Source organism: Parasteatoda tepidariorum, chromosome 9 (assembly GCF_982258835.1).
Source record: "Parasteatoda tepidariorum strain Cologne lab strain chromosome 9, Ptep-v5.0, whole genome shotgun sequence".
Taxonomy (NCBI): Eukaryota; Metazoa; Arthropoda; class Arachnida; order Araneae; family Theridiidae; genus Parasteatoda; species Parasteatoda tepidariorum.
Genome location: NC_141763.1, coordinates 28,774,348 through 28,787,471, shown reverse-complemented (window position 1 = coordinate 28,787,471; position 13,124 = coordinate 28,774,348). Strand labels below are relative to the sequence as shown.

General features: G+C 30.9%; 1 protein-coding gene across 1 annotated transcript; it reads left to right on the top strand.

Moving 5' to 3' along the window:
• The first annotated feature begins 2,755 nt into the window (after positions 1–2,755).
• On the top strand, positions 2,756–6,607 carry LOC147803449 (uncharacterized). Its single transcript, XM_087151153.1, has 3 exons — positions 2,756–4,183; positions 5,249–5,307; positions 6,226–6,607. The coding sequence occupies exons 1-3, from the start codon at positions 4,102–4,104 to the stop codon at positions 6,424–6,426; spliced, it is 342 nt and encodes a 113-aa protein (XP_087007279.1). The 5' UTR covers positions 2,756–4,101; the 3' UTR covers positions 6,427–6,607.
• The last annotated feature ends 6,517 nt before the right edge of the window (positions 6,608–13,124 follow it).

Here is a 13,124-nt window from a genome sequence, read left to right as displayed (position 1 = left end):
TTTTGTTATGTATATTTGGATGATATTTTAGTGTTTTCAAAAGATGCTGCAGAACATAAAGAGCATTTACACACAATCTTTCAACGCCTTAGTGATTATGGCCTCAAGCTGAATATTTCAAAATGTGTATTTGGTGTTAGTGAACTTGAGTTCCTTGGACATCTTATTTGTCCAAAAGGTTTGAAACCCTTACCAGATAAGGTTCAAGTAGTTCTAAATTTTAAATTGCCTGAAACTATTGGGAATCTTCGCAAATTCTTAGGCCTTGTAAATTTCAACCAGTAATTTAATGCGGCATATGAGTTCAAAACATCCATTTACTAAGTTTAAAAGACCAAAACAGACCAATCCAGAGACTGCTATTACTGAAGATTCTCCGTTGAACGTAGATTATGACAACCCAGAAGAGATTATTATGAATGTTGATACAGCAAGTACTTCACATGACACAGAAGAACTCACACAACAAAGAAAGGTTCAACGAAACATAGCAAGCTATTTTTCACGTCCAATAAATGTCCCGCAACGGAAACTGTAGGACAATCAATTAGTGAAAATGGTATGTAAAGAATACCACCCCCTTTATATTGTAGAGGATAAAGAGTTTAAAAAATTTATTGAGAAGCTAAACAGTTCCTATAATTTGCCTGGCAGAAAAGTTCTAACAACCAGCTTAATCCCATCTGTTTATGAGAAAACAACAGAGATGCCAACTTGCTCCGGACAGCAAATACATATTTTAAATTGGTAGTTTATCAATTGTGGTTCTTGGTTTAATAAATTCAATTTAGTAGATTTTTATTAACCACTATTTCTATATAATTCGTAGGCTTATATCATTCTCCACTTTATAATGCTTAAGTCATGCTGTAACACTTAAAAAGCAATCAAAAATAGTAAAATATTTGCAAAATTTACTTAGTAGTTGTTTACCGTATTTTTAATTATTTTGGCTTGTCCGGAGAAGTTGGCATCTCTGAAACAATGGAAATGATCAAGAGTCAAGTATCGGACCCTGGCATAGAAGGAGTCGCTTTAACAACAGATGCTAGAACTTCATCGGCAAAAGCTATATTGCAATAACTTCGCATTTTGTCGATAGTGAATGCAATGCTTTGAAATGCCAGAGAGTCACTCTGCAGACTATCTGTGCAGAGAATTTTCATGTGTAGTAAAAAAATGAAATCTTTCAAAAATTATTTGTGTCACAACAAACAATGCGGCCAATATGAAAGCGGCTGTTCGTTTATGTCAATGGACTTGTGGCGAGTACTGTTCCAGTCAGAACTGCACTTAAGTGCGTGATGTATCTGCAGTTCACAGCAATGCTGAACTGAAGTGAAGAGTTCAGTTGATCGGTTGATTAAGCGTGCTGCGTTTGTTGTTGTATCTTCTCATCCTAATGTTAACTCCTTATTTTTTAATTTAATTATTCTTTAAATGTGATATAATAAAAATGTGATTGTCCATATATAATCTCTCATTCTTTCTCAACGCAACCTATTCCTCAGACTCATGCTTCCTGCTTTGCGCACTCTTTGAACATTGCTGTTCAAACAGGGCTGAGAGAAGAGGAAAAAACTTTGGATAAAGTTAGAGGAATTGTTGAGCATTTCAGGAGGATCCCAACAGCTGCGGCAAAATTGCTTTCAACATGTACTCAAATGGGACTCCCTCCACTAAAATTGAAGATTGATATAACAACAAGATGGAATTCAACTTATTTTATGTTAATGAGGCTGCAAACAATTAGGGATGCAGTAATTTCAACAATAGCCCTTATTTCACATCCTAAATTAATAAAATTTTCAGATGAAGAATGGAACATTTTAAATAAATTAATTGAAATTCTTAAAGTCGTTGAAGAAATTACAACAGAGTTCAGCAGTGAAAAAGAAGTAACAATATCTAAAATTATAGTAATAAGCAACAGCATTTTTAAATTCTTCAACAAATTATTAATCGATATCACACTCAATAAAGAAATAAAAACCGTTCTAGAGAAAATGAAATTGAAATTAATAATATATTCTAATGCAGAGAGATCCGAAACACTAGCTTTATCCACATTGTTAGACCCAAGATTCAAGAAACAAGGTTTCAGTGATGAAATTGCACTTAAAAGAGGTATTGATTCACTGGCTGAAAAAGCTAGTCGGATTGTGACAGAAATAAATGAAAATTTTGAGAGTGCAACCGAACCAAAGGAATCAACTCCATCTTCATCTATACGGAATGACTTTGATAGCAAAGTTCAGAAATTGCTGCCAACTAATCCTTTAGCAGCTAGTTGAGGTCGACAAATATTTCGAGGAGCCCTTAATTAGAAGAAAGGAATATCCCCTTTCTTGGTGGAAAGATAGGAAATCTGTTTATCCTCGTCTCTTTCAAATGATGAAAAAATATCTCCCAATTCCAGCCACATCTGTACCCTGTGAAAGACTTTTTTCCAAAAGTGGGCAGATTATCACAGATCGATTAAAGCCCTCAAAGGTGACAGAAAATTTGTTTTTAAATTCAAATTTGTAACATAAGTACTGATTCTTCGGTTGATAAAAGTGTAAATAAATTTGATTTAAAATAAAATAAATGATTAAAATAAATTTGCAAGAAACATCAAACATTAAGTTTCGAGAATGTTATAAAAATTTATTCTTGAAGAATAAGAACTATTTTATACTTATTTTATTTTCGTATTTAACTGCTGTTATAAGTTGAATATGAAATTTCAAGCATTTATATATATGTATATATTTAAGTTTTAGAGGTATATATCATATTAATTGTATTTATTTTTGAAGAATATGCAATTTTTTATATTTTTGTTTTCGTATTTAACTGTTCTTATTAGTTGAGCAAAAATTTCGTGTATATTGATAAATTTAAGAGGCATTTACCATATTCATTGTATGAAAATTTATGTTAAATGATTGAAAAATATTACTGCTCTTTATAGTAAAAATGTAATGCAATTTATAATATTCATTTTTCAAGAATTTTATATTTTTTTAATGAGAGAATTATTCATCATATTTGATATTTATTATTAGCAATTTATTCCAATTTAATGATTTAAAATAAATTTGCAAGAAACATCAAGTTTCGAGAATGTTATAAAAACTTATTCTTGAAGAATAAGAACTATTTTATACTTATTTTATTTTCGTATTTAGCTGCTGTTATAAGTTGAATATGAAATTTCAAGCATTTATATATGTATATATATTTAAGTTTTACAGGTATATATCATGAAGATAACTAGTATATATCAAAAAGTATTAAAATTATATACAGTCGTCCCCATTTAATCGCCCCTCCGATAATCGAATAACCCGCTTATACGAATAAAATTTAATGGAACCAAATAATTTTTATATGTAACTAATGTTACATTTCCCCGCTTAAACGGTTATTTCTTGTTTCCAGTTCTCGCTTAATTGCATAAAGAAGATGTACTGTGATGAATTTTTTTTTAAGAGAAGTTTCCCCAGCTAGAATGGAATTTCCGTTTTACAGTTAAGAATACATTCACCCCCGTATTCACCGTTGACTCTGACCTAACGCGTAACTGCCAGTTCCGAAACCGGTTTGGAAACTTTGACCGAGAGTTCAAAAGCGATTCCACCATTATTTTCTGACAGTCGGTTTCTTAACTTGCGGGTTACTTGACCGGCAGTTACAGGCATTTTCCTATTGGATACGAAGAAACACGTGATAACCACGTTGTTTGTTTACTCCAGAAGTGGCATGCTCGCTTACTCGTAGTTTTTCATCTTTACTTCTATTACATTAAAATGTCGCAAAAATTATATTTTACAGCAACTGAGAAAGAACTGCTGATGCAGCTAGTGGAGCCGAAGCTTTCAATTATAGAAAACAAAGAAACAAACAAAATTTCATCTGGAAAAAAAGCTGAAGCTTTCATCGAAATTGAGAAGGAGTTTAACGAAACTCCTGGAGTGAATCCTCGAACTGCAATACAGTTGAGACAGTGTTACTTAAATATAAAAAAAAAAAAAATTAAATAAAAAAGCTGCTAACGCGAGACAGCATATCAGGTTAACTGGGGGAGGAGAAAATGTATGCCCCCAGTTAACGGAAATGGATGAACGTTATTTATCTATGCCTCTATTGACTTATCCGTTGAGATCAACTTACGATAATGATTACATGGATATAGAAAGTAAGTATTATTTTATAATTTTGAGTTATAACATATGTGTTAAAAATTAATGTTCGGAGAATATTTATACTGACGCTCTGCTAATAATTTGTAAAGTAATTTTCAATAGATGCAATTTTAGTTATTATTTGAAAAATAAAAACTAAGTTATAAAATGCTAAGTGTAAATTTCGATTCTCTGCTTTTTTTGATCTGATTGTAAAATGTTAATATATAATTAAAATGTTAATAATAATTTTATTGAAATATATCGAATGAGTTCAGAGTGCCATTTGATATAATCCAAAAAAATTTTAGCCATTGAGCACTTCACTCAATTTTATTTATATCCTAGTGGAATTTATTAATTAGTACATTTAGTTATATTTATCTGATTGTTAATATTGTTTGTTTTATCTATTATACTAATTTTTAAATAAATATAAAAAACCATATGTGGGTCAACAAACAATTTAAATCAGTGAGCATTGCTTAAAATCACTGATTAGTTGGATTGCTTTTTTTGAAAGCTGTAATTATTTTTTTATTTAGTACTTAAACCAGGGTTGCAAAACACCCGGGTTTTTCTAGAAAAACCCAACCCGGGTGGGTTAATGGGCTTTTCATGTTTTAATGGAATTTTTTTTCAAAAGAGAGGGCAGAGATAAGTACCTTATTTTGGCACTGACTAATCAATAGTCATATAGTCAAATCAACATAACTCTTAAAAAAAAATTAAAATTCATATTAAGTGATTGAAAATTCATACTTAAGCTGTTGACGTAAAAATTGCACCAATTCAAATTTAGCTGTATTATCGAATTTGATTCGTGCAATGTTTACACAAGTTTGGTTTGTTTATCACAATATTAAAGAAAATTCAAAATAGAAAATGCATTTTTTTGAGAAAAGCTGTTTCTTTCAGTATTTTAAAAAAATAGTAATATTGTTGACTTCTTATTAATTTTTGAAGGCCCTTAACCCGAACCTATTTGGCCTAGGCGATTCTAATTTTTTGGTTTAATGAATTTCCTACATGTTAAGCACTTTGAATATTACTAATCGGTGTGATTTTTTCATTTTTAGAAAAAGCTGAACCTGAACATATTCTTCCTATAGATAGTGAGGCTTTAGATGAAACAGTAGTAAGTATTGTTTTTATTGTTAGCAAATAATTCTGGATTAAATAACTATGCCTAGTAATTATTATGCAGCATATGTATACTATATTTGCATTGCTTAATTCCAATGGTGCAGCTAAGGTTTTCAGCATCTAAGGACAATTTCGTTAACTATTCAGGTTTTGTTTTACCTTGAAATATGTTGGGGCTGTGAAATCATTCTTTTCTAAACCAATTTATTTATGCCTCAGACTTTGTAAAAACTTGAAAGCTGTCCTTGGCACTGTAATATATATTGACAAATCCCGGATCAACTAGGTGACTAGAATACTTTTCGTGGCGAATACCTTTTTTCACATTTTATTCTGTTACTTATTATTTATGCTAAGCAGAAGGATTCATTAGAAAATAATAATTGTCCTTCGTTGACAAACAGTCATTCATAAATGGTACTTAAATGCTAAAACTAAAAGGCTTTGCAATGTATATAATTCATTTATTTGCTGCTTTTGTGTTTATTTTATACAAAAGAATTACTTAGAAAATTTCTTTTAAATTTGATTTTTTATGCATTTATTTTCCATTCACTTTGCCCATTTTTTAAATACTTGTTACAAGAATGGAAAACTATAATGCTAATTGCTGACAAGTTAAATTTTGACTGAAAGAATTAAAAGTAGTGGGCTAGTAATTTTTAAGTGAAAAAATGAGATATCCAAAAAATAGAAAGATGTTTTATTTTGGGATGAATTTCAACATGTTTTTAAAATATTTTATCGATATTTAAAAAACAGTTATTAATCTCTGCATTTCTATAAATCATAAAGGAAGTAAACCATGTGTTGACAAATATCTTAACAAGCCACTAGAAAATAAACAATGTATCTCCATTTAATTTTCACATAATTTAACAATGTGTCAAATTTACTTTGAATATTACAGGATCTAGAATCACAGAATGATGTTACCGTAACGCCATGTCCTCCAACACCTGTGGCAGGGACGGAGGAAACTCCTGCAAAAGGCAGTCTAAAAGCCACCTATTCTATGTTCAGAAAGCGAACTAAGAAATCTGCCCCCTCTGCAACCCAAAAAGCTGCTTCTTCTATTGAAGAAAAAGCAGACTGGAAATTGAAATTTTAAAGAGTAAAGAGGAGAGCACAAGTAGAAAAGCACAAGTTAAAGATGAGGCTGCTGTCTGTGCAGATAGAGTTTCAGGAGACTTTAAACAAAATCTTGTGCACTGATCCCACTTCTTTAAACATTTCATTAAATAAATGTTTTATTATTTTACTGTGTTGTGTATCAATATTACTCAAAACATGTTGTAATTCAATTTTCCACATAATCTTGTTGTCAGTGGGAACTTAAGAAACAATGATACATTTTAATTATAACATTGCCTTATTATTGGGGACAGACTTAATTTTAATAGGCTATTTTATTCTTTCATGAGATTAATGAGAAATTGTCATATACAGATGCTTAATTAATTCTGGCAATATGTACTACTGGTTTTAAGGTAACTGATACAATTATAACAAGAATTCTTCAACAGACTTTTCTTAGTTTTTAGAAAATAGTTTTTCCTTACAGAGATATTGTATTACTATTTTACTTAACAATAACTTTAAAAAATATATAAAGGGTCGTATAAAAAATAATTTTATAAGACCTGATCAAGGTCTTATTTGTCTTCAGCACTTGTTTACTGCACGAATAATGTATTTTGCAATAAACACTGATACAGTTACAAAGTATTTGTTGAGTATTAAACGTTTGAGTGAGGCATTCGCTTATTGGTTAGTATAATTTTCACATCTATTGAGAGCAGTTCTTATTCATTTTACTCAAATGTGATCTTTATTGTGCTATGAAATTACTATGCACTATTAGCATATATATAAGAAAACTCTTCAGCATTCAAACGGTTAAAACTTCAATAAATAGTAATACTAACCATGGAAATGGTTGTCTCACAGCCCCTTAAGAGGGATATGCACCATAGAAAAGTATTTGATACTAATAAATTTTGACTATCGTTAATTGAGCAGGATAATTTTATAGCAGGAGCAATATCCATGCCCTCTTAAGTCCATTGATTAAAAATGCACCATCTTTCTTATTGCTAAACATTCTAATAATAACAATACATACTAATAACAGAATATGAACCAGTACTTTTAAAAAAGAAAATTCGACAAAATAATAAACATAATTTAATGTATTTTAAGTATAAAAAAAAAGACAAATTTTAATTAAAATAAATGTAACATTTCGCTTCGCAAATCCAGCAGGAGAACGTGCAGTAATAATGTTTTCGTGTTCTGGTAGCTTTAGTTCCTTTAGTAATTTTTCTGTCTCTGGGTCCATAGGTGGCTCTTCATCACCTACAGAAGATAAATTAAAATGTTAAGTAACTAAATTTTTTCTTTGATAATATTTTGCTTTCAGTTTTTTGATTTACATTTTTATGATCAGCTGTAAATCTATTACGACGACTATGAACAAAAATTTAAAATTTGAAGGTGAGGACCATTTTATTTAATTCTATAGCAGTTGTTGAATAGCTGACCAGTTTTTTTTTTTTTTTTTTTTGGTTTACAATATTCAACTCTACACTCTGCAGCATTGTACTTTTGAACCCAATTCAAAAGACAAGGGAACACATGGATCAAAAAATGGAAAAAACACATCAAATATGGAAAGAACACCTTATCTCTTTGTTTCGAGTTATTCAATAAGTTAAATATTTAATTTTAAATGTAGAAAAAAAAAGTTTAGTCTACCATACAAGTAGTTCTTTATAGAGGACAAAGCATAACAAGCTATTCAACTTATAATGCAAAATTAAGGAAACATGCTGGCTTCACATATAATTTTTACCCATTTGAAAATCTGACTAACATTAAGCTTTATATTTTTTAATCAATTAGTAATAGCTATTTAAAAACTCAAAATGTACAGCCAATTTAAATTAACACATTAAGCATTATTGTTCAGATATTATATCATAAATAAATATATTATTGCAACTTAATTAAAAATAAATCACTACCAATGAATTTTTCCATTCCTCTTTGTACAACATCTTGAATTTAGATCACACCTACAGTTAATATAGAAAAATTAAATCATTAAAATAATTTAAGTTGAGTAAGGTACTTACCTAAATTTAAGGCAACGTTATGAGGGACGCAGCAAGCAACTACACCCTTGTGCAAATTAATTGAAACAAACTTTTTTTTTCGTGTTTTTTAAAGAAGATGTTTTGGGGTTGTTTCGGTTACAATGGGGTTGGACCTTTACAGTCTATTGACGGTATGATGCGTTCTGAGCAGTACATTACCATTCTGGGTAAAAAAGTTGTTCCAGAGTTGAAGAAACGATACCCAGATGGAACAGGGATTTTTCAACAGGATTTAGCTCCTTGCCATACGTCCAAAATTGTCAAGAAATTCATGTCTGAGAATCAAATTGAGACATTGGAATGGCCAGGGAACTCTCCGGACATCAACCCAATTGAGAATCTCTGGGCCATATGCAAGAATCGCCTATTAAATATGGACTGTACAACTATGGAGAAGCTAATCACGGCGTTAATTCATGTGTGGTACAAGGACACAGATATAATAAATGACTGTAAAAAATTAGTGGAATCCATGCCGAATCGTGTCCAAATGTTAATAAAGTGCTGTGGAAATCATATTATGTACTAAAAATTTTTGAGTTTGTATAAATTTAAATAAAATAGCATTTTCTCTTAGTTTTCTGAATTTATTGAGTTTGTTTTAATTAATTTGCACAAGGGTGTATTATTGCTGGAACATTGTCAATGTGGCATGACATGCCCAGGCTGAGACACGGGAATCTTCTTTTTAAAATTCCATAACTACGCTCCACAGTATTCCTTGTTAAGACATGTGCCTTGTTGTACCTGAAACAAAATACCAATGACCAAATTTTACAAAAATGATTTTAATATGAGTTTGGGTTTGTCGTGACAAATGATTATAGTGTAATTTGGAACATTGCCTATATTATGTTAACACATTGAATGCCACGCTAATTTTACATGGCTTTCCCGTCTGTCTAAACGGTAAATAACTACAAACTAAATTTACATCTGAACATTGAGACATATCTGAAAAAAGTGGTGAATTATATAAGCCTACGATTTGTTAATAATCTTGGCTTCGACGGTTACCCCTGTTATACAGCCAAAAACAAACCTGACCCCGCAATATCAACATACAATTTTAAATAATCTGGCTGAAGATTTAAATCATGAGGTCAAAAAGTTTGTTGGAAATAAAATGTTCAAAGTAGTTCAAGAGAAAAAAGTTAAAAATATATTTTGAAACTCGCATGATGTGACACTGAATAATAAATTATACACTTGTATATAGTAAATATAAATATATTAAAAATGAAGACAGGACAACAGAATAAATGGGCAAATGGAAAATAAAAAATTTCTACAATAACTAGTACCAACATCTTTCTTCAGACATTGTTTTCCATGGGGAACCAATTCAAGATCAACACTGTGCTTTGTAATTTAATGTCAATCAAATTATTTCATAACCTGCCCAATGTATTTGATATAGAGAGGTATTTAAATTCTTATTCCAGTAATTTAATAAGTTTTTACAATCAAGAATGTTTAATAGACAGAATATATATGAAGTAAAAATTTAGATTTCTCTATACTTTATAATAATTATAAAATGGAAGGTCTAAAGCATCAAAATTAATGTTTTAATAGCTGCATATAATTATAGTGTTGTTATCTAATATCTGTTTTCAGCTTTTAGTTTGTTGCTGGTTATTTGGTGGTTTTGAATGAATGTAATATTTAATAGCATACAAGCAGTTACATTGCGAAAAACACAAATGTTCAATATAATGAACTAAAAGGTTTCATAAACTAACAAATTTTTCAAATTAAAAATACCACAGCGTAATAATTACCATATTTATCAAAAAATGGTAATAGGTGGCTAATAAGTAATTGCCCTGTTGCTAAACATAAATAATTACCAACACTTATGAAGTGATACAATAACACCATGTTTTAAAGTATACAAAAATCATTTTAAAATTTACGAATGCAATGACATACCTCACTTGTGCAGGTGATTTCGGTCCCAATACTGGAGTCAATAAAAAAGGCTGGCAACCATAACCGTTATCACCTAAGAGGTGATAGTTTTGGTAAATAGATTTTGTCTGTAAATCAAGACAGACAGCACTATTGGTGAAAATTGTGCTGTCATGCACAGCTCCAGGCCACCTAGCCACAACATTTCTTATATACAAGTCTGCATCGCTGATTGTCTGGACATTTAAAGAAAAAAAATCCTTCCGACACCGGAATCTTTCAGCATCTTCTCCCCCAGAAGAGAGAATCTTCACATGAGAACAATCTATTGCTCCCAGCACTCCAGGAAAGCCAGCTACGTGAAAAAAATTTTGAGACACCTAATGGGGAAAAAATGTCGATGAATATAATATAATTTCAGTTAAATTATTTTGGTGAAGTCTCAGTACTTTCTGTAGCTCTCAATTGTGATTGAGAACTTTTAGCACTATTATTCAGATATATGAAGTGGTTTTTTTGTTTTTAGTTGTAACGTGTTTAAATGGATGTTAAGAATGCTCGTAACAACTTTTATGTCTAATTATAATTGGTGTGTAAAGAACAAAATGTAACAATTATAGTTTCTAATGACATAATTTTTGTGATTTTCATATGGTTAGCAATATATATATATATATATATATAGCTTGATATTTTTATATATATATATATATATATATATATGATGTTTTTAAGAACTATATGTTCATACCAGGGGTAATTGCAAATGTGCGATTGTTGAAAAATAGAGAAATTAGTTTTTGCCTTTTGAGTACAAATAATTTATTGTAATTTTTAAGTTTTATTAATCTCTTTTAATCTTCTACACTGGCTTGACAGCCCTGATTGTTCCCTCATCTACACTAGGACTTTCTCCCCTTCCCTCACCTCAGTTGCATATCAATGTTCTACGAAATTTTTCCCTTCCTCAATATTTTTCGTATTGGTCGAAAATATATTTTAAAATTTTTATAACATGGTTTGTTTTAGATCTATGTTTAATGTAGTTTTCAGTCCCAAATAGTTTTCTATTTTAATCTATTTAAAAATCAAGGAAGAAACTAATGTACTCCCTTCTCCTGTTACTCTCCACATGCTAATGGTGAAAGCATACGAATTGCTCCCATAGGTGGACAGTTCTGTTCTATGCCACCTGTAGCACATTTCAATTGCCAATAAACAAAAGTTAACCAAACGCATTAAATAATATCATTCACAGAGGCACAAACTATATTATCAGAGAGATTTCTGTATCGTGATCTGTGGCACAATAATGGCGAAGTATTGGCAATCTCCGGGGAGTGGCCCTTGAAAAAGATTACAGAGAGGGACCAGCTCGAAAGGTATAGATCCTAGCCACCACTGGCAAATATGAACATGTTTTTATAAAAAAAAAAAAATTGTAAGTTTAAAACCTAATTAGCACCTTAGCAATTGTAGTTGGCGCAAAAGATCATGATAAGGAAATGTCCCTATATTATCCATATATTGATGATGTTACAATATATTAGAATATAGTTGTTTTGTTTTTCAATTAAATAATTACCTCTTACTTTAACGAAGAGAAATTACAATAAATTGGAAAATTTTACATATCTGAATATCTTACATATTTACAGTAATATCATGAATGTAAAAAAAAAATTTATAAAATGCATTTCTAAACAGGTGCTTAATTTCATAGATATTAATTGCTTTGTAGGTGTAAGCAAGTTGAATAAAATACATTTCACTTACCTCTTCACATTCTTCTTTTGTTTTTGGCAAGGAAATAAATTCCTTGCACAATGATGCAATGACTTTGCTGACTCTATGTACAACTCTACAGACAGTAGACTGGCTAACCTGGAAACAATCCCCCAGGAGAAGCTGAAAGGTTCCGGTGGCATAACAGCGAAGTGCTATTATCACTTGCTCCAAAGGTGACAGGGCATTGTTTAAAGTGGATGAATGACGTAAATCTTTGTCTACGATCGACACTAGTGTTTTAACACTTGCCTTATCCAGGCGAAATCGTTTCTTAAAATTCAACTCATCGAATAGATATCTTCTGGATTTCTCAACATTTCTTGGCTTCCTATCCTCGAGTTTTTCCAAAAACTATATTTCTTTAAGTAAATTGTAATCTACCATTGTAATTTTCCAAAAATACCGACGAAGAAATAAGCAAACACTCGTTTATTGCGCATGCGCGGTTTCTCTGACCGGGAATATCTTCAGGTTCAAGTTACTTAACTCTGGGTTAAAGTAACTCGCAGTTACGTATACGGGGAATGAGATTTTTAACTCTAACCTGGAGTTGCTCTCATAAAACCTGTTTTGAACTCTGACTGAGGGTTAGGGTCAATGGTGAATACGGGCGTCAGTGATCACTTCAATAGCACTTCCTATTCATTTGCTGCTCTAAACAGGTGTTAATGGTTTAAGCATTCATCAAATGTTGTTGACAGTTGTACATTAGAGTAAACAAAGGGGGTTTTGACACTATTCATTAGCACACCGGGAAGGTATAGAGTGATTTATTTTTCGGTCAAGACTTCCAGTCCCCTCATGGTGCGTTATTTGATTTGATAAGATGAAGTTTAAGAAACCTGCTTTCACACTATACAGGGCTCCCTTCTCTAAAGTGAAATAATCATTGCTTACTTTAGTGAATGAGTTGGTTGCACGATGAGCACGAAAAGAAATGATTTGAGTT